The 22,131-nt window shown below is 41.2% G+C and overlaps 2 protein-coding genes across 2 annotated transcripts; one reads left to right on the top strand and one right to left on the bottom strand.

Moving 5' to 3' along the window:
- Positions 1 to 7,732: 7,732 nt before the first annotated feature.
- On the bottom strand, positions 7,733 to 8,320 carry LOC122067252. The gene is made up of 2 exons (XM_042631087.1): positions 8,072 to 8,320; positions 7,733 to 7,962 (listed from the first exon to the last, which is right to left on the bottom strand). The coding sequence occupies exons 1-2, from the start codon at positions 8,275 to 8,277 to the stop codon at positions 7,848 to 7,850; spliced, it is 321 nt and encodes a 106-aa protein (XP_042487021.1). The 5' UTR covers positions 8,278 to 8,320; the 3' UTR covers positions 7,733 to 7,847.
- A 6,705-nt stretch (positions 8,321 to 15,025) lies between these two features.
- Positions 15,026 to 15,708, top strand: LOC122067253. Its single transcript, XM_042631088.1, has one exon. The coding sequence runs from the start codon at positions 15,297 to 15,299 to the stop codon at positions 15,684 to 15,686; it is 390 nt and encodes a 129-aa protein (XP_042487022.1). The 5' UTR covers positions 15,026 to 15,296; the 3' UTR covers positions 15,687 to 15,708.
- Positions 15,709 to 22,131: the final 6,423 nt, after the last annotated feature.

The raw sequence follows: 22,131 nt of genomic DNA, 5'->3' as shown, positions 1-22,131 counted from the left end.
TAATAATGTCCTTACTATTCCACACTTAAATTTTTACGGAAGATTATTTTCTTTTTTCATAAATGATATTCCAAGAAGTGTGTAATCTAAAGGTGTGATTGGAATTATATTGTCGTGCAAGTGGACAATGCATTAATTTTAAGAAATCTAGCTTATTGTTTTGCCACTCTAAACAAGTTTAAGAGATGGTTCTTAAAATTCCCTATGGTGAAGGACCCTCTAAATATCTCGATCTTCCGAACGAGTTTGGAACTTCAAAAGCCAAAGTGGTTAAGGATATCAATGATAAAATTTCCAACAAATTTTAGAACTGGAAGCTTCGTCTTCTTTCACGTGCAGGCAGTGAAGTGATGCTTGAAGCGGTTGCATTCGCCATGCCCAATTAAGCCGGTTCCCACTTTCAATTACTCAAGTCGATCTATAAAAATTTCATGATAATGGTGGCAAGCTTCTTTTAGGGAAAATCTAAAAATTAATTAGAGATACACTGATCTCATATGCTAGTCTTTGTTGTTCTAAAGAAAAAGGGGGGGGGGAATTGGGTTTTAGAGACTTATGTCACAGACCGCCCACTGAAGGTGCACAGGCCAAGCCCATTAAGCCCATGGACTTAGGACATTGGGCTTAGTAAAGCCCAGTTTCTAGAGATTTCTACCAAAGTGTGGAACTCTAGATATTTTATAAGGAAATATTATGTAGGGAGGTTTCTAGAGTTCTCCACTAAGGAGGTGGGAAGTTTCTAGTTTCCACCCCATTCGTTGGATGTAAGACACATGTACATATCTTAGCCATTCATTGTAACTAGGAGTGACTATAAATAGAGGTGCCCTCATTTAGCCAAGACACCAAGTAAGTGAGTTCTCAAGCCTTGTCCTCAAGAGTTCTTTAGTGTAATATAAGTTCATTCTTCTCAAACTCACTCTTGTGTTCACTTCTTCTCTTCCCAAGTCCCTTAAGGAGTGTGGTTAGGCTGAATTAGTGCTAGTGGGAGTACTAAGTGCCGGTGCAGTTGCTTAGAAAGGTCTAAGGCCGTGACAGTTGTGGTATCAGAGCTTCAGTTGCGAGGGAGCCAAGCTTGTAGGATAAACATTATGTCTAACCTTTCAGAGGTACATGAAACCCCAACATTGGGAAGCAAAAGCGGAACAAAGACAACTCCGTAGATGTTGGTTGTGCTATGGAGTCTCGCTTAGCTCAGGTGGAGCTAGCAATGGGCGAGGTGAAGGGACGCCTCGATGTTGTAGAGCAAAGTGGGGAGGAGCTCGAAAGAGAGCTCAAGGAGTCCCTATTGAGTACTCTCAACACCATGGCATATGACCAAAAGGAGGAGTTTGCATCCTTTAAGGTTCATGTGTGGGAGAACATTTCCACCTTCAAGGATCAAATGCGGGAGGCGTTGGCCAAGATAGAAGCTTGTGTTGCTGAGGTACGTGAGGATTGGGCTTTATGTAAGAGGGAGGTGGCTGGGGGAGCTACTGCCTCACGAGAAGTTCCTAGGATGGAGGTGCCAAAGCCCAAGCCATTTCCTGGGAAGAGAGATGCTCAGGAAATCAACAACTTTTTATGGCACATGGAGAGGTACTTCGAGGCACTTCGAGGCACTTCGAGGCACTTCGAGGCAATGGCACTTAATGATGAGGCATCAAAGGTACATACTGTTACTCTCTACCTCACCGATGATGCAACTCTATGGTGGCGTAGAAAGCATGCCGATATAGAGAGAAGTATGTGCACTATAGACACTTGGGATGATTTCAAAACTGAGTTAAAGAAACACTTCTATCCCGAGAATGCCACCTTCTTGGCTAGAAAGAGCCTAAAAAGGCTTAAACACACAGGTTTTATTTGGGACTATGTGAAGGAATTCTCTACCCTAATGCTCGAAGTCTCGAGTATGACCGAGGAGGAATTCTTGTTCAACTTCATGGATGGCCTCCAAGGCTGGGCTGCGCAAGAACTACAACGCCGAGGCGTGCAGGACCTTGCCTCAGCCATCGCAACAGCAGAGTCATTAGTGGAGTTTAGGAGAGATGATAGTTTCAAGCCCAAGAAGGGCACTAATGAGAAAGGTGGGGGAGAGAGAGAAGGGGCCTAAGACATACCCTCCCAAGGAAGGCAGTAGTAAACCATCTTCAAACAAGGAGGGTAGGTCCAAGCAAGACAAAAGGGACAAGTTCACGCCCAAGGATAAGTGTTTCTTATGTGATGGTCCCCATTGGGCTAGGGATTGTCCTAAGAGAAAGGCTCTCAATGCCCTACTCAAGGAGAAAGAAGACAATGAGGTGCATGTGGGGTCCCTATAATGACTAAGTGCCATCAAGGCTAAGACAGAGATCAATGCCACAACCTCACAAAAAGGGCTAATATACGTGGAGGTGCATGTCAAAGGTAAGCCCACTCGTGCCATGATAGACACACGTGCTATGCACAACTTCGTCTCAACAGAAGAGGTGAAGAGACTTGAACTTAAAGGGATCAAGGAGGGAGGATGGCTTAAGGCCGTCAACTCCTAAGCCCGTCCCATGCATGGTGTTGCTCGAGGGGTTGAGTTAAACATCGAAACATGGAAGGGCACGGTTGACTTGTCGATAGTGCCCATGGACGATTTTCAAGTGGTGCTTGGCATGGATTTCTTACGAAGGGTTAAGGCCATACCCATGCCATTTATCAGCACGGTTTGCATTATGGAGGAAGAAGCTCCATGCATGGTCCCAACTGTACAAGGGACCAAGGACGACCCAAAACTTTTTTCGGCTATACAGCTCGAGAAAAGAGTTAAGAAGGGGGAGACAACATACTTGGCAACACTCTTAGAGCCTAAGGAAGACGGTCCAACTAAGGTGCTACCCAAGCCAATCGAGAAGGTCCTCGAAGAGTTTAAGGATGTGATGTCAAACGATTTGCCCAAGAGGCTTCCACCTAGGAGTGAGGTGGATCATGCCATTGAGTTGGAGCCAGGCACCAAGCCACTAGCAATGGCACCATATAGAATGTCACCGCTAGAGTTGGAGGAGCTAAGGAAGCAACTCAAGGAATTATTGGATGCGGGATTCATTCGTCCTTCTAAAGCTCCCTACGGTGCCTCGGTTCTTTTTCAACGGAAGCATGATGGATCGCTTCGACTATGCATCGACTACAGGGCATTGAACAAGGTAACAATCAATAATAAGAATCCCATTCATTTGATAGCAGATCTATTTGATAGGCTTGGTGGGGCAAGGTACTTCACCAAGTTAGACTTAAGATCAAGGTACTACCAAGTTTGCATCGCAGAAGGTGATGAGCCCAAGACAACGTGCGTGACTCGATATGGCTCATATGAGTCCTTGGTGATGCCCTTTGGACTCACGAATGCCCCGACTACATTTTGCACCACCCTTATGAACAAGATCTTCCATCCCTACATTGACAAGTTTGTGGTGGTGTACTTGGACGACATCATTGTCTATAGCAACACATTGGAGGAGCACGTGCAGAACTTGAAGATCATCTTCAAGGAACTAAAGGACAATCAACTCTATGTCAAGAAGGAGAAATGTGCATTTGCACAAGAGGAGGTGATGTTCCTTGGTCACAAGATTAGAGGTGGAACCTTACAAATGGATGAGAGCAAGGTGCGGGCTATCCAAGAATGGGAGGCACCAACTAAAGTGACTGGGCTAAGGTCTTTCCTTGGCTTAGTTAACTATTATCGGTGGTTCATTCAAGGTTACTCAAGAAGGGCAGCTCCACTTACAGACTTATTAAAGAAGAACTGACCATGGTTATGATCGGACACATGCAAAGAGGCCTTTGAGGACTTAAAGAAGGCTGTCATAGGGGAACCGGTGCTTACCCTACCCGACTATGGCAAGCCATTTGAGGTGCACACAGATGCATCTGACTTTGCTATCGGTGGAGTGTTAATGCAAGAAAGACACCCCATTGCTTATGAGAGCCGTAAGTTGAACAAGACAGAGCAGCGCTACACAGTACATGAGAAGGAGATGAACGCGGTGGTGCATTACCTAAGGACGTGACGACACTACCTACTTGGGTCACAGTTTGTGGTGAAGATGGATAACGTTGCCACTAGCTACTTTCAAACCCAAAAGAAGTTGAGTCCTAAGCAAGTTAGATGGCAAGACTTCTTGGCAGAGTTTGACTTCGTCTTTGAATACAAGCCGGGTAAGGCCAACGAGGTGGCTGATGCGCTTAGTAGACAGGCAGAGTTAGCTTCTCTTAGCCAACCGGAGGGGAAACTTCTAGAGTTGATCAAAGAGGGCCTCCAACATGATCCTGTGGCTAAGAACTTACTTACCCTTACACGGGAAGGTAAGAAACGAAGATTTTGGGAGCAAAATGGCTTGCTCTATGTTAAGAAGAGGAGACTCTAGTGCTTAAGTGGAGTAACCTACGGAGAAACCTCATTCGCGAATGCCATGACACTAAATGGGCTGGCCACCCAGGACAAAGGCGCTTGCGGGCATTGTTGGAAGCGGCTTACTATTGACCTCAGATGCGGGATGACATAGAGGCCTATGTGAGAACTTGTCTTGTATGCCAACAATACAAGGTGGAGCAGCAAGCACCCAGGAGACTATTGGAGCCACTTCTCATACCAGAAAGACCATGGGAGAGTGTCTTTATGGACTTCATCAGTGTCCCACCCAAGTCAGAAGGGTGTGGGTCAATAATGGTGGTGGTTGACAGATTTTCAAAATATGGCACATTCGTGGCAGCACCAAGGGATTGTACGACAGAAGAAGAGGCAAGGCTATTTCTAAAGCATGTCTTCAAACATTGGGGTGTGCCACAATCCATAATAAGTGTCGAGACCCTCGCTTCACAGGGAGGTTCTGGATAGAGCTATTCAAGTTGTTGGGATCGTCGCTACACTTCTCAACAAGCTTCCATCCCCAGACCGATGGGCAAACAAAGCACATTAATAGCTTGTTGGAGCTTTACTTGAGATACTTCGTGAGTGCTAACCAACATGACTGGGCTAAGTTGCTTGATATGACTTAATTCTCTTACAACCTCCAACGAAGTGTGGCTACGAACCAAAGTCCATTTGAAATTACCACGGGACAACAACCCTTAACACCAAACACGGTGATGACCGGCTACATAGGGAAGAGCCCTTCGGCATTTAAGGTTGCCAAGGAGTGGCAAGAAAAGTTAGATGTGGTTAAGTCATACCTAGACAAGGCCACCAAAAAGATGAAGAAATGGGCTGACAAAGGGAGGCGACCAGAAAACTTCAAGATCGGGGACTTGGTACTTGTAAAGCTTCTACCCCAACAAATAAAGTCCCTAAGACAGGTACATAAGGGGCTGGTACGCAGGCATGAAGACCCGTTCGAGATAACCAAAAAGGTGGGTAAAGTATCCTATGAGGTGAGCCTACCTTCTAAACTGAAAATCCATCCAATCTTCTATGCAAGCCTAATAAAGCCATACCATAGAGATAAGGAAGACCCAAGTCGTGAAGCCTCAACAAGACCACCAATGGCTATCATTACTTCTTATGATAAGGAGGCTAAATACATGATCGCTGATCGAGTCATCTAAAGACGAGGAGTACCACCTAGTAGGGAGTACTTAGTCAAGTGGAAGAAGCTACCAGAGAGCGAGGCAAGTTGGGAACCCGTCGACTCTTTATGACAGTTTCAATATCACATTCAAAGGTTCCACGAAGAAGATGCGACGAGGACATCGCCGAATTAGATGGGAGAGAGTGTCACAGACCACCCACTGAAGGCCCATAGGCCAAGCCCATTAAGCCCATGGACTTAGGCCATTGGGCTTAGTAAGACCCAGTTTCTAGAGATTTCTACCAAAGTGTGGAACTCTAGATATTTTATAAGAAAATATTATGTAGGGAGGTTTCTAGAGTTCTCCACAAGGAGGTGGGAAGTTTATAATTTCCACCCCAATCGTTGGATGTAAGACACATGTACATATCTTAGCCATTCATTGTAATTAGGAGTGACTATAAATAGAGGTGCCCTCATTTAGCCAAGGCACCAAGTAAGTGAGTTCTCAAGCCTTGTACTCAAGAGTTCTTTAGTGCAATATAAGTTCATTCTTCCTAAACTCACTCTTGTGTTCACTTATTCTCTTCCCAAGTCCCTTAAGGAGTGTGGTTAGGCTGACTTAGTGCTAGTGGGAGTACTAAGTGCTGGTGCGATTGCTTAGAAAGGTCTAAGGCCGTGACACTTAGTTCTCCATAATTATGCCCTTCTTTCCAAAGTGGTTTGACTGTGGCATGCTTCATGAATAGTATATATTTTCCTCACTCCAACTTCTTAGAAGTTACTTTGGGTCATCAACCGTCATCAAATGGCAAATGGGTTCTTACCTTAAAAGGCTATACAATCCAATTTTTTATGTATCTCCCTTCGTGATGTTTGTTTTTAATCGCTTGTGTCAGGATATTTGCCCCTTAGTTTTTATTTTTTTTAAGAAAAAAAAATATCTATTTTAAGATAAAGAGGATAAATTTACATCATCATAAATAACTTCAGGCCGCGTATTTCCACCTGAAGCGCTACATGCCGATTCAACCAAAAACTGCATCACATGGTTAGTACTAATGCTTTTGTAACAAAAGGAGAGAGAACTCCATAGTTCACATATATATCCAAAATAGACAAATAATGCCACGGCCATGTTCCACTAATTGGTTGTAGAATAAGCTGAATTAACTCCTGATTTGAAAATCATCTTCAGTGATATTCAATCCCTTGTATGATGCCATATTCATAACTTCAGGTATTCCCGTTGCCTCATCTTCCAACTTTTGAGCGGTAGTTGTTGTAGAACCCCTTTGTTGGTTTGCCATCGAGGCTGCCTCTTTTTTTTTTTTTTTTTAATTATTATTAATCTTTTATTTAAAAAAAAAATATATTATCCTCTAACGTGTACCAATACCTAAACACAATGGGTGTACAAAGACAACAATGAAGATGCTCTCACACGCCCTCGCATTAGTTGCGCCTGTTGGCGTGTACCTCCGTGAAGAGGTAGCATTCTCTTACCATTTAATTTAATATATTATCTATATAAAAAAAAAAAAACTACCCAGTAGCGTGTACTTGTATTGTATTTATATAATTATATAACTTATATAATAATAAATTTAAAAATTATAACATATGCCCTAGTTTTACCTTTAACTTTTGAATTTTGAATTTTGAACTCAAAAGTTTTAGAAGGAAGTTTGAATGAAAATTTAAAAGCTCTTAGCAAAAGTCAAAGTCTTGTAATGAAAAACTCAAGTATTTAGCCTCACATTGATTTGGGAGGAATAGAATTGAGAGCGTATATATAGTCTTAAATCTTAAGGGTGCAATCCCTTTGGAGATAAACTCTCCTCATTCTCATGTGTGTGGAGGTTCTTGGGATACTTTTGAATTGCATAGCTAAAGATAGCTTTTTCTCCCCATTATCTATAAAACCTAAATGAGTGATAAACTTGCAATCAGGTCTTCCCTTTCTTAAGATTCAATAATAAGATTACCCAGATCACGCAAAAAAAAAAAAAAAAAAAAAAACTAGGCAATGTTATGTGATCTGCGGTTATCTAGAAATCTACCATTTTCAAGATAACCAGAATAACCAACACTTAGCTCTAATTGTCCACAAACCTAGAGTGGCCAGAGGCCGGGCAAGGCCAGATCTGAATGTACCTTCCTCCCAGCCGACACCGAACCCAGAGAGAGAGAGAGAGAGAGAGAGAGCAACAACGTAAACAAATGATGAATGAAATAAAGATGGAATAAACAAACAATCCAACAGGAGAAGTCTTACAGACGTTAATTATAGTTACAAAGCCTCATTAAGTAGCTAGTTCGTAGATATAATCAGAGCTCGTTCTCTTGTCCATCATGATGGGGTATGGTTCTCTTGACCTTCTCTCCAGGCTCATGCGCTGCATGTCCTGCGGCTTTAGCATTGGCCCCTCCTTCCTTAATTCTCCTACAACCATTACAAAAACTAAATCAAAATAACCCAAATCCCATACGTCAATCATATATGAGAGAGAGAGAGAGAGAGAGAGAGAGAGAGAGAGAGAGAGGAAACCGACTCTGAATCAGGGATTTTGAAATGATGCCAAGCAAGTTTGATCAAAGATGTAAGTTTTTCGAAAGAGGTTTTAAAGTTGATGCCTCTTTCCACAGCGTTTGGACCATGATCAGCTTCTCCAACTCCAATTGTGGATATGATCAACAACTGAGAGATGATAAATAGTGAAACCATCAGGGCTCTGCCTGACCTTTTGGATTTATCCATGGTGCTTTGCGTTTAGTTGTTAACGGTGCAAGGCAGAGAGAGAGACTTGAATGGGTTTTGAACACACGAGAGATCGTGGAGCTCGACCCACGTATTACGTGCCACGTTATCTAACACGTGTTGAACATGCAATACAGGTGACGCCAGTAACGGGTTTCTATATTGATTTAGATCCGCCAAGGGCCTCATGGGAGCTGCCGTCCCGAATAGTCCATAACTATTTAGACAATACGTATTCAAACGATAATTTAAGTAGAAGCACCGTTTGAACATGTATCAATCACGAAAGTAGTTATAAATTGACTTGACGGTCACCGCTCAAGAGAAGAGCCGGGTCTTGACTCTTGAGGCTAGTGAATTTTTATATCTTTGATAAATATGCTCGTTCATTGTCTGTGATTCCAAATATCTTTCACCCATCGACAGGAATGACCGAATGATAGATGGAGTCCGTACCCACCTTGCCACTGGGGATCCTAATTACCTAATCTATGATGGATGTCAGCGTCTTGCAACGGGCATAGGGAAACGATAAAAGGGTATTGTCTCGGATCTAATCCTCTTCGGCAAATAAGAGGATTTGAGCACGTGCTACTCCAACACATGATCATATCCTTCAAATTATTGGGTGTCTCTATGAACAGCTCAGCTGTTGGAGAGGATCTTAACAGTATCCCTTCAACCCATTTGGTTTTCCACAACACCTCACCTCTAAATAAAATGGTTAAAAAAAAATCAATTATTTAAAGAAAAAAAAAAGAGATAAATTCATCCAATCCCCATCGGTTGAGAGTCTTGAGAATAATTCCAAATTTTAAAACCTTATTGAGTTGATTTACATCCATCTATAGAGTCATGGTTTGAGGCATTGAAATTGAATTGCCCGAATTCCGGTGGAATGGGGAGAGGGCTTTATTGATTCGAGGGCGATTCTATGTCGGTGGATCCTCATTTTTTTTTTTTTTTGAGGTAAAGTAAATCCATCTGACCCGATCTGATTCAGGGCAATCTAGATCAGTATCATTAGATTTGAAATTCCCAATACCAATTCCAACCTAGAACCGTGCTTGGAGGTTGGACCCAATGGCTCCTTTGTTGACCGCTTATAAGAATTGCAAATCCAAAGTGTAACAGAAGTTAGGACTCATGGGTTACCATGGCACTCAGGGTGTCAATTTAGGACCAGAATCATGAGTTGTCCAGCTAAAACTTGGTATGGAATTATTGTATTAACACTATTAGAATCTGATTTTGATATCAAATAATAAACGGGATAAGACAATTTTGGGATGAGATTCCCAAGGGTATCAATATGGAAATACAAGTACAGATTGGATGGAATTGGAACTGCCCATACTTTTTTGAAATGATATAATTTTATGTATCATTGTGTTCAAAGTTTATGGCTATAATTTGATATTTTTGGATGATATTTTTTGTTATGGAGATTTCTGCTAATGGACTTTTAGTTCTATTGTTATATATATATATATATATATAACTTGTTTGGTGATAGCACTAAAGCTATATCGGGGTTTGTTAATTTGACTATCATTAATTCTTAATTGTTATTTTGAAAATCTCACATATGATCTTAGAGAGTTTGAAGAAGTAAAACTATGAAAATTTTCCTGATTTTGTAGGTATTTTAATTTATTTTATAAAGTTAAGAGTCACCTTAGCTCTCATGATAATGAAAAATCAGCAACCCTGACAATGGAATCATCTCGTTGAGAACCATTAAAGTTCCTCACCCTTTTCTACAGTAGGTAGGACCATTTAAAAATCAATATTGTCCTGTCCCATTAATAATTAGGATCAGGACCTAGGTTTGGTCCTGTTAACTAACTGGAATGGTACTGGGATTGGCACCTTTGGTACAGGTACCAGTATAGACCTACCCCGAATATAGGAACCGTCCCAATTGATACCCTTACACAACACTAGTTTCATATTCACCGGTTCAAATCCAATTACCATTCCATCGATGTGTACATAGTCGGCATTAATTTGAATCGGCCCAGTCGATTCAGAGTCAAATCAAATGATTTCACCAACTGGAATTCTATTTTAAAATCCATATGTACCATCAATGGTGGTGCTTGCATCAGGATCCACTCCAACCTGCACAATGTGCATCAGATGGCTAGGAGGACCTAGGGTGCGAATCTAGGTCCTCCCAACCGTCCAATGCACGTTGTAGAGAAGCCAAATCCATGTGCTTAGCCACCTTTGTGTGGTGTATTGATGTAGATCTAGTATTCAAAAAGAAAAAAAAAATGATGTAGAGTATGTAGATATGCATAGAGGTTCCTCCCAGGGCCAGCAATGTTCCTTATCGGAACCGGGTTGAAATCGTCTACAATTCCGATTTCGTACAATTTCGTAAAATACCACATTCAGGGGGTGACATGTGTATTGATACCAGTGCAATGGTCTAGATCTGGTACAACTAATAAAACCTTAAATCTAAAAATTCATTTAAATCAGATCTGGACCATTGCATTGGTATCAATACATGTGTCACCCCCTGAAGGTGGTATTTCACGGAATTGTACGAGATGGGAATTGCGGACGATTTTTTTCCTGTCGGAACCACCACGTACATATCAATTGAAAACCTCATCATTACCTCTAGGGTTGTCAATTAGTCGGTTTCAGCGGATTTCAATCGGTTCTAATCAATCCCTACTAATATAAGACCCCACATCGAAATTGCATCATTTGTTTAATAGAGCCTCATAGGCGAAGCATGGACATATTTATCTGGTAATTGGGTTTGTAAACAGGTAATTGGGCTAATCGGATCATAAATGGACTAATTGGACTATAAATGGTCGACTACTGGTCTTGATCTAGTGCCCGTTGGCTATTACCAAGCGCTGATTCTGATCAAATATTAATTGCCCAAGTCCCACGCTAGGTTGTTGTAAACTGATTGATTTCATTTCTAACTTTAATCAATCGATTCCAATTGGATCTATCGATGCGAGCCAACTTTTCTCACCCTTAATATCTACATTTGTCGCTATTTGTTGGCATACTCACTTGGCACCAATGAGAAGTGCTACTATCTAGCTCTTTTTTTTTTTTGTTAACCAAGGTGTTCGGGCCAGCTTACACACACCTCAACTAATCCTCAGGGAGATTAGTACAGCAATCCACCATCACGGTCTCGACTTAAATTCTGAATGCACAGATAGAGAATCGAAACTAAGACTATGCCCCTATCCGCACAATCCCCAATTCGCTTTAACCATCTGAGCAACCCACGGATGGGCTGCTACTACCTAGCTCATTGCGGCCTGAATTGGTATCATTTATATTTCAATTTTGGATTGATTTTCATGAAACAATCAAGAAATTGAAATTATTTGATTACATCAATCTAAAACATTTCAAAAACAAGAAATCTATTTGATAGTTCAATTTCTGATAATAGATACTCTGTATTTCTTTAAGAGTGGAAGCCAATGGTGTGGGCTAATTAGAGGGCGATGGTAGTGGTGAAACCATCAAGAGAAGAAGAGCGGTATTTTATTTTTACATGAAATTGTTATTTTCTCTTATCAATTAATGTTTGTTCATTTAAGATAAGAGTGAATGCAATTTCAATTTTAAAATCGAAATCATTTCCACCATTTACAAAATTTCGGTAATTTTTTGACTATTGTAATATAATAAGGTGCGCCAATCAAACTAAACATCTTCAAAAATAAAAACCATTACCCAAATCTTTCAAACAAAAACCAATGCCAAGTTAACAAGAGCAAGGAACTTGGCTGTTAGTGTCATACGCGCCTGTTTGAGCGTGGCCCATGCTCTAAGGAGCGTGGAGCTAGCAGTCCACCTCGCACCAACCCGTAACCTCAGATGCTGTATCCAGAAGATTCTCATTTTTTTTTTTTTAATATTTTATATTTTATTTTTTAATCAAGTTATACCATTCCTTGCACTTACAAGATTCTCAATTTCACTTTTTTATTTTTTTTCTTCTTTTTTCTTTTTACAAAAATATCAATCCCATTACAAATTACAAGGCAGTGATAGTGGACATCCCGACCTACACTAGCTCTTTCTTTTTGTATCTATCACAAATTTTTCTTAATGAAGGCAAATCATGTCATTTCACATGTCTAGTGAAAAAATGTGTAACTTATAATAATAAAAAATGATAAATTATTCTTTTATTATTTTTAAAATAATTTTTATTATATATTAAATAACTTTAGGGAGACAACCACTATGCAATTGTCTCCAAGCTAGTGTAGTAAAACCTAGTTTTCAGAAGATTTTGAGTTCGAGACCTCTTATTTCTCATCTTCTAGACATTGTCTCCAAATTATCTCACCAAAAAGAAAAAAAATCGGAATAAAATAAAGGTAAATCTCCATGTAACAAATAAATCCTCACCGTTCTATGTGACTCACGAGACAAAACCAATTTTCATGTGAGAAAAAAACAGCATACATGAGGGTAACTTCTTCTTCTTCTTCTTCCTTCTTTTTTTTTTTTTTGTGTGTGATGAATGAGGGTAACTTCGTCCCCAAAACCTCTTATTTTTTCAACAAAAAAAAAAAAAAAAACTTATTTTCATTACTCGCAAATCCAACCCCTAAATAACAAACCGTCTTTTCTGCAGCCACCTCTCTCTTAGTTCCACTTCCTCTTTTTTTTTCCCAAACTCTCTGATGAAAGGAAAAAAATGGAAGGTCATATCTCCTATACAATCGCAGCAGAGATTTCAGAATAGATCTTGAATCGCTGCATTGAATCCGGGAAGCTGGAAATAGTGAAGACTTGTCGATCAAATGAAGAGATTGTAATCAAATACAACAACAACCACCACCTTATCCCAACTAAATGGGGTTGGCTACATAGATCCGATATTGAAATTAGAAAATAAAGAAGCCTAAAAGAAATGTTAAAAAATTGAGGAAATATTGTAGAACCAATATTGAAAGCAAATAAAAACCAATATTGTAGAAGTCAAGTTCTAGATGGAAAGTGAATCCCAAAAGAAAAGAAAATACCCGTCCCCAAGAGAATTCAAAAGAATTTCTTAAGTTTCTTCAATGATTCCTAGTGGCGTTCTACTTCTTTCGTCGGTTGCAAGCTGGGAAGTGGACCTGAAGTGATCAAGCGTAAAAATGTAAAAGATTGTACTTGATGGAGGGGAAAACACTGTTTTAGGTAGTTATCAAACTTAATTTTATGTATTTTTATTAACTGAAGGGAAAAGGACAGGCATGCTAGCAGGATACCTAGGTATCAGGTATGCTAGCATGCTTGGACCATTGGATTAGAGGTGCAAAATCTACACTGTTGGTACTTGTTGTCTTACCTAATCTACCCAGCCCCGACGCTCTATCGTCACTCTTCTTCTCCCTCACTATCTCCGGCTTCCCCTCTCTCTCTTCCACAAATTCCATCGCCCCTGATGTCCCTATCTCCGGCTTTCCCTCTCTCTACACTAACAACAACTCCCCATCCTTCAAGGGTCTCTCAAGATCCTTAATTATCAAGATGTAATCGACTTAGGAATCCTAATCCTAGACTTCTCGTCTTCACTTCATCGGCCACCGCCCAAATTTCGATCAACCTAGGCCCTCCGACAGCTAGTCTTCCTCGTCGATGGGTGTGAGCATTCTGTAGATACTCTCAGTGTACTTGATATGGTGATTCCGGACATAATAAACAAGGGTTTCGAGGGTGTAGAGATTGCCGTGCTTGGATCAATACTCAGTCTCAGCTCTGTAGGGGAAGATGTAGTCGTTGGCGAATCGGAATTCGTCATCGACTTGGAAGAATTCCAATTCTCTCTCTCTCTCTCTCTCTCTCTCTCTCTCTTCTTTATAAACAAACAAGGCAAAACCATCGCTAACTTGCTTATCTGCCAACAAACATCCCATCATTTTCATCTCTCCTCTCTGTATAACGTTCTTTCATCTGCCTTCCCAGAGCTTCATTTATTTCAATGCTTTCTCATCTGGGTTTCCTTTCTACCAATAAAATATAAAGAAAAAAAAAAAATCTGGGTTTCCTTGATTTTGGTTTCTTTTTCTCATCAATCACTCACCATTTTGGCTGTTGCTGCACTGGACAGATACCTAATGACCTCTCTTTAGAAGCTTTTCTGCTTTAATGGATTTCAACCTCTTTATTTTTTAGCAAATTAAACCCACTTCCACTTCCATTCATAGTTCGAAACCTAAAACCGATGGCAAGGATGGAGATCCACTGTAGGGCAGGGAGAGGGAGAGAGAGGTGGAAATCCATTAAAGCTCTCAGTGTGCTTGATATGGTGATTCCGGACATAATAAACAAGGGTCTCTCTACAACCTCGTCGAGGGTGTAGAGATTGCCGTTAGAATCAAATTCTAAATTCATGTGGTGTACCACAAAGAAATTGTGGTCAGCAGCATGAGCCACATCTGTACAACTTGCCCAAACATAACATGAATCCTAATCAATTGCAATAATATAATTAATCAGTTTCCAGCAAAATATCTATAATCAAGTTATGCTCATCTGACAAAGGGGTAGGGCTCCTAATTCCTAGATATTATGTTAGTATACCTATCCTTCTCCCCTGACTGAAACATAAAATGAGTAATTTTGTAAAAGAAAATCCAAAATAAATAATCATTTAATTCTATATTTCTCCCAGTCAAACATTGATATTTTTGTAACAAAAAGGGGGAAAAAAAAAACCCAAGATATTCTCCATACTCAACGGCTCTTTCCGGAGCGGGGACTACTTATCACAGATACAACGCTTGTTTATAAAAGAGTCTCTTAGAGCCGTTGAGTGACCTATTCAATTAGAACCAGTACTAATCCAACCAAACAAGCAAGCAATCATCGTCTACAGATCCACACCTTCCTCTGGAAAAATCCAAAGTGAGAAATATATATTCCCCTTTCTTCCCCAAATCTTCAAATTCAATAGTTCCAGATCTTCATCTCCAAATCGACAACTCCTCTGTTCTTACAGAAGACACCACAGACATACCCAGATGGATTGTTGCTTGGTTGTTCCAGTTGCGATATGGCGACGGATATCGTCGGGGTCGGGGTCGGGGTCGCGGCTTGGTTACCGTCCTTTGTCCGAAGAAGGATTTGGGAACTCAGGGAGACCGGTGACTGTGATTGTTGGGAAAGAGAAGAGGGAGTTCTTGGTGGACCCTTTTGTGTTGGAAGAAGACCCGTTTCGGATCTTGCTGGAGACGATGAGAACAGAGAGCAAAGAGAGATGCTTTGAAACCCAAGAAGAGAAAGGAGTGATTTTTGTGGATGTTGATGCGATTTTGTTTGAACACATGCTGTGGTTGATGTACAATGACTGCTCTTCTCTGTTCAACCTCAATCTCAGGGAGATCTTAGACTTCTATGCTCAAGATGCTTGAAATGTTGAATTAACAAGAACAAGACAAGGTGCCTCCTTTAATTAATTACTCTTTTTTTTTTTTTTTTTTTTTTTTTTTTTTTTTTTTTTTTTTTTTAAATTATTGTATCATATTTCCCTTGCTTAATATAGAAAATGATTATATATATCATTAATAAGTTCCAAAGATTGATGTTGGCTATGAAAGATTTTTAAAAAAATTTTTTTTTGTATCATATTTCCCTTGCTTAATGTAGAAAATGATTATATATATATCATTACTAAGTTCCAATGATTGATGTTGGCTATGAAAGAAAGCTAGCTAACCCATTGGCTTTATTGGCTTCTTGTTAAGTATCAAATTTTGTAAAATGTCAATCTAATGTTTGATTTTTGATGTTTATTTTGAGAAAATTGAATCATTCACCGTTTCTTTGATGAGCAAACGTGTCATTGGTTAGAATTCTGGCGTTGGCAGATCTTTGATGGGCTTTAAGTAGTTCCAACTGGAATTTTTAATCACTATCATTGATGTGTAAATTGGACACAAATAGCCAAATAAACCCTCAATAGCGGCATAAATGCCTTAATTAGTAATTTTTTTTTTCAATTAATTTTATTCAAAATCATACTTGTTCCTAGTATAGCCAAAATTTTTAATTAAAATTTTATAAGGGGAGAGAGCTTTTTCTAGGTGGCTTTCTCACGGATTGCATAGTATGACAGTAGGAGACGTTCTTTTTGTGTTTCCCCTATCATCTTTGTTAGGGTTTTGTATTGTATATATATCAATCACGTGTAAGTGTTTACAACCACTAGGACTCATCGAGGACTCATCTGCATTTGGTTACAATCTGTTAGAGTTTGGCTAAGACTCAACTACATACATTGGGTGCAAGTTGCGTATGGGTTGAGGTGTCTTGATCTATAGGATTGCATGGGAGAGAGTCCTTGCACGATAGGACTTGTGTGCATGTGATATTCGTAATACGCCCCCGCAAGTGAAGCGGCCAGGGGCGGACAGTGAGCTTGTCCCTAAGATTGCAAAAGCGCGGGGCAGGGAGACCTTTGGTCATGATACAACTATCTAGTCCGGGCTAGCAACAAACCGTATGCATTGTAATATCCCGCTTCTTAAACCCGATCTGATTTCGTGGTTGAACCGGTTTAACTATGCAGGAACCGAGCCTGAGGATATTAGAGCGGGTTCCAGGTAGGTTACGTCAATGTTGTCACAGTAAAGCAGTGGCGGGGAGGAGGAAACACCAAGATCAAGTAACAGTTGATGGAGCCATAATAGTTCAGCTGCAACATTGGCAAGGCCTTTGTATTCAGACTCCGTGGAGGAACGAGCCACAGTATGTTGCTTCTTAGAGCTCTAGGAGATTAAATTGGGTCCCAAAAATATGCAATAGCCACTAGTGGATCTTCGATCATTAAGGCAGCCGGCCCAGTCAGTGTCAGTATGCTCATGAAGCTGGAGTGAGGTGGAACGCCTGATGAGAATACCAAGGGTGATGGTATCTTTTAAGTACCGAAGAATCCGTTTCACAACAAGCCAGTGATCTGTGGTGGGTGAGTGCATGAACTGGCACACCTTGTTGACAAAGAAGGCGATGTCTAGGCATGTGAGGGTGAGGTACTGCAGGGCACCCACTATACTGCGATAGAGAGTGGGGTTAGCAAAGGGCGATCCAGTAGTGCTAGATAAGGCAGTAGTGGAGCTTGGCGTGGGCATAGGTTTGGCACCATCCATTTTTACCTTGCATAGGAGGTCATGAATGTACTTGGATTGAGTGAGATATAACCCAGTTGTGTTCCTGTGTGCCTTAATACCGAGAAAAAAATGGAGATCACCCAAATCGGTAATGGAAAATCAGTGCCCAGAGTGGTAATTATGTCTTGAACTGCAGAGGGGCTTGTGTTAGTAACCATGATGTCATCAACATAGACCAATATGTAGTGGTGTTGCTTGAAGGAGATGTGCACATAAAGACCACTATCAGAGGCCAAGGAAGTGAACCCAATAGAGGCCAAGAATGTGCCAAGCCGATGGGACCATGCTTGTGGGGCCATTTTGAGGCCGTACAGGGCGCATTTAAGATAGCAAACATGAGTGGAGTAGGTAGGATCCATGAACCCCTGAGGCTGTGTCATGTAGATCTGTTCTTGGAGAGAGCCATTAAGAAATGCATTCTTGACATCCAACTGCCGAAGGACCCAACCTTAATCGCAATAGAGAGAACAACCCTAATGGTAGTTAGTTTGACCATCGGACTGAATGTATCAGACCACCAGACTGAATGTATCAGACCCCTTCCCGTTGGTGAAAGCCCTTGGCCACCAACCGGGCTTTGTAACAAGCTATTGTGCCATCTGAATGGCGTTTGATTCGATACACCCATTTATTTCCAACAATGTTCATGGATGGATGATGAGGTAGTAAGGTCTAGGAACCATTGCGCATGAGAGCATTGAACTCCTCACTCATAACTATCCGCCAGTGAGGTGCTTTATTAGCTGCAATATAGGATGTCGGCTTATCAGCGGTAGGGGGTAGAGTGGCAAGGAGAGCTTAGGAAATGGGATGTTTAGTAGAGAGAAGGGTGAGTTTGGGGTTCGGTTTGGTTATGCTAGCACGGAGGCGGGTGACCATGGGGTGGTGAGAGGGCACGGTTGGGGAGGTAGGGGCGGTGGGATTGGTGGTTGAGGGGGGGGGGAGGAGTGGTTCGGTTGGGGTTGGTGAGGGTAAGGTCGAGCATGGGTAGATGGTGGGGCCATCGTTGGAGATGATGGCCGAGGTAGAGGGTAGGACAGGTGTAGGTGGTTGGAGCATAATGGGAGGAAAGGTTTTCTCATCAAAAGTGACATGCCTGGAGATGTATGTACGGTCAGTGGATGGATCAAAACACCAATACCCCTTGTGATGGTTACTATAGCCTAGGAAGATGCATTGAGTGGATCGAAGCTCCAGTTTATGCTTATTATAGGGGTGGAGCCAAGGGTAGCAAGCACACCCATCGGTACGTAGAATCTTGTAGTCTGGTGCTGTTCCATAGAGTATCTGAAAGGGGGAGCGAGATTAGAGAATAGGGGTAGGGAGTCTGTTAATTAAAAAAGTAGCAGTCTCAAAAGTCGATTCCCAAAATTCCATGGGATGGTTGGCATGGGCTAGTAGAGTCAGACCAGTTTCCACCACATGGCAATGTTTACGTTTAGCCTTGCCATTCTGTTCAAAAGTATGGGACAGGAGTATTGGTGAAGTATGCCATGGGCCTTAAAAAAGGATCAAAGGCCTGATACTCAAGGGCACCAACAGATTGGAAAGCCTTGATAGAGAAATTAAAATAATTTTGAACAAACTTGTAAAAAGCAATGAAAGTAGACAATGCATTTGATCTATGAGTAAGAGGAATAACCAAGTAAATCGACTACAATCATCAATAAAAGAAATGTAATAACGAGACCCTTAAAATGAGGACTTAGGGCAAGGACCCCAAATGTCCGAATGTATCAAATGAAAAGGAGAAGAAGCAACATTAGAACTTAAAGTAAACCGAAGTTTATGTGCTTTACCCAAATGGCATGCAACACAATCATAGAAGGCAGTGGCCGCCTTGGTGGGAAGCTGATGGCAAGACAGTATGATTCCAATGCTGGTGGAGGAGGGATGGCCCAATCGATCATGCCAAATGGAGGGAGTGACCCGTTCACCAATGAGAAGACATGGAGAGACAGAAGCAATGGGAAACCGGTAAAGACCATCTTTAAGCAGTCCTTGGAGAAGGGTTTTCCCCATTAGAGGTTCCTTCACATAACAACAAGATGGGTGAAACCCAAGACAGACATTATTATTAGAAGTGAAACGACTAATAGATAACATATTCTTGGTAATTTTAGGAACATGTAAGAAGTCATGCAAATGAAAGGAACGAGAAGGGGAAGGAAGAATAGATTGGCTTATGTGGTGGATATGCAAACCAACCCCATTATCGACCCGAACCTGGTTAGTGCCAGTGTAAGGAGCATTGAGAGACATGTTGTCAAGATTGGTTGTGAGATGATGGGTTGCTCTAGAGTCCGGATACCAAATAGGATCAAAACCTGAGGCTGGCGTAGCTAGGAGAGCCTAGCGAGCAACTGGTGGAGTAGCCTAATAGATGGGATTGAACCGATTGTAACAGGCCAAGGCAAAGTGGTTGGTCCATCCACAGATCTAACAAGGTGAGCGTGGAGAGGATTGCTGAGAGAAGGTGCCACGACCTCATCCATTTTTGGAGCAGTTGCGATTATGACTCCTATTGGATCGGCCATTAAAGGATGCATCCTTATTGATATAGATTGCTTCAGGAGAAGGTAGATCAGTAGGGGACAATGATTGTTCCTTGAGGATTTCCTGGCTGAGAAGAAGACCAGTGAATTCATCGAGGGACAGGGGATCAATGCGAGTAGTAACTGAGGTAGCAAAGGCATCATAGTCAGATCCCATGCCACGCAGGATGTGAAGGATCACATCGGAGTCACAGACAGGGTGGGCGGTAGCGGAAAGGTTGTCAACAAGTTCCTTGACACGTTACAGATAATCGGCCAGAGGAACAGTGCCCTTCTTAAGTTGAGAAAGCTGATACTTTAGTTGCATTACTCGAGCCTGAGACTGAGAGGCATATATGCAACAAGCATGGACTAGGCAGGATGAGAGATCGACAGGCCAACAATATGAGCCATGGATTGTGCAGTAAAAGAAGAAATAATCCAGTTGAGAATAAGCTGGTCCTGTCGACCCCATAGGGAGAACTCAAGATTGATGGTTGGTGGGGCTGGTGGAGTAGCAGGAAGACACACGACGGGGCATGGGAATGTTCTATCAACATACCCAAGTAGATCATGGGCATTGCGGAGGGGAAGGAATTGAGATTTCCATAGGATATAGTTGGTTCGACCCAGCTTAATGTGGAGAAGATGGATGATGTTGGCGGGAGAAACAGGTGCAGGTGGAGAAGGAGAGGTGGTTGTGGCTTTGTGGAGTCCGAAGGAGCCATGAGAGAGAGTTGACGTTAGTCTTTGGTGTTTGATACCAGGATAGAATAGAATAACAGTAGGAGACATTCTCTTTGTGTTTCCCTTATCATCTTTGATAGGGTTTTGTATTGTGTATGTATCAATCACGTTCAATCACGTGTAAGTGTTTACAACCACTAGGACTCATCGAGGACTCATCTACATTTGGTTACAATCTGTTTGAGTTTGACTAAGACTCAACTACATAAATTGGGTGCAAGTTGTGTATGGGTTGAGATGTCTTGATCTACAGGATTGCATGGGAGAGAGTCCTTGCACGGTAGAACTTGTGTGCATGTGATATCCGTAATACGCAATACAGGTTTATCATGTGGTAGCTCAAATAGAGCCCATATTTTCTGTACAAGCCATACGTCAAGTTTCAGCCTTAAATCAAGTTCACTAAATGGAAAAACAATTGCCTGTTAGTTGCTTCTTTTTAGGTAAAATGGATATTACTTGCAAAACTATATAGGTTACTTCGTCTAAGTCTTTTTTTTTCTTTTTTCCATTTTCTTAAGTTTGCTATATTAAGCCCCTCCTTATGGATCATATTAGTAGTAGTAGAGTGCGGTTGATGGTTTAACTCTCAAATTAGATTCCTTTCTAAGTACCTAAATCCCACATTTTAAAATGAATCCGATTCGAATTTTTAATTGGAAAAAAAAATGTGTACCTAAGCTAAGAGACAACAGGTGTGGGAAGTACTGTACTACCCCATGCTAAAGATGCTTCCTGCCCTCCCATAGGCCCACTCACTGTCTACTATGTACCTGCGCTAACAGAATAGCGTTGTCTTGCCCTTCTTAATATGTGAGATCCATTTTAAGTTGGGCTGACAAATGGATTTTACCATAAAATATGACCTAAAAACTTTATTTTCAACAAAGCAAGAGTAATTTCAAGTTGGATGCTCATAAAAATAAGGGAGAGAGAATGCTACCTGGTCATGTGGCTCCTATGCTAATGCGGGGCCAATGGGAGCATTAACCTAGGAATCCAAAAGAGGCCTGGGTGGTCATTTCACCAACCATGTCTAGACGTAGGAGTGCACGACTAGGTAACCGTTTTTTCCCCGCAAAAAAATAATTAGTCAAGACACAAAGATAAGTGAAAAATTAGAAGAAAGTAAGAATAATCTCCAAAGTTTATGAATCACTTCTTAACCATAATTAATCAAAACAAATCCTTGAGTTCTACTTTTTTTTTTGGTAGAAAATCACTTAATTCATATGATACAATGCTTTAAGAGAAAAAGAACCCTACCTCCTGGCGTAGAAAACGTCCAAAGACGGGGGAGGGGATTCGTAAAAATACCGCGTTGTGTGCTTTGAGCCTAAGGCACAGAAGATGCTGATGTGAACCCTCTCATTGGTACCAGGTTGGTGTTTCCTATCCCAGCTAGGCAA

This window comes from Macadamia integrifolia, unplaced genomic scaffold (assembly GCF_013358625.1).
Source record: "Macadamia integrifolia cultivar HAES 741 unplaced genomic scaffold, SCU_Mint_v3 scaffold2784, whole genome shotgun sequence".
NCBI lineage: Eukaryota > Viridiplantae > Streptophyta > Magnoliopsida > Proteales > Proteaceae > Macadamia > Macadamia integrifolia.
This window is presented reverse-complemented; position numbering and strand designations above follow the sequence as displayed.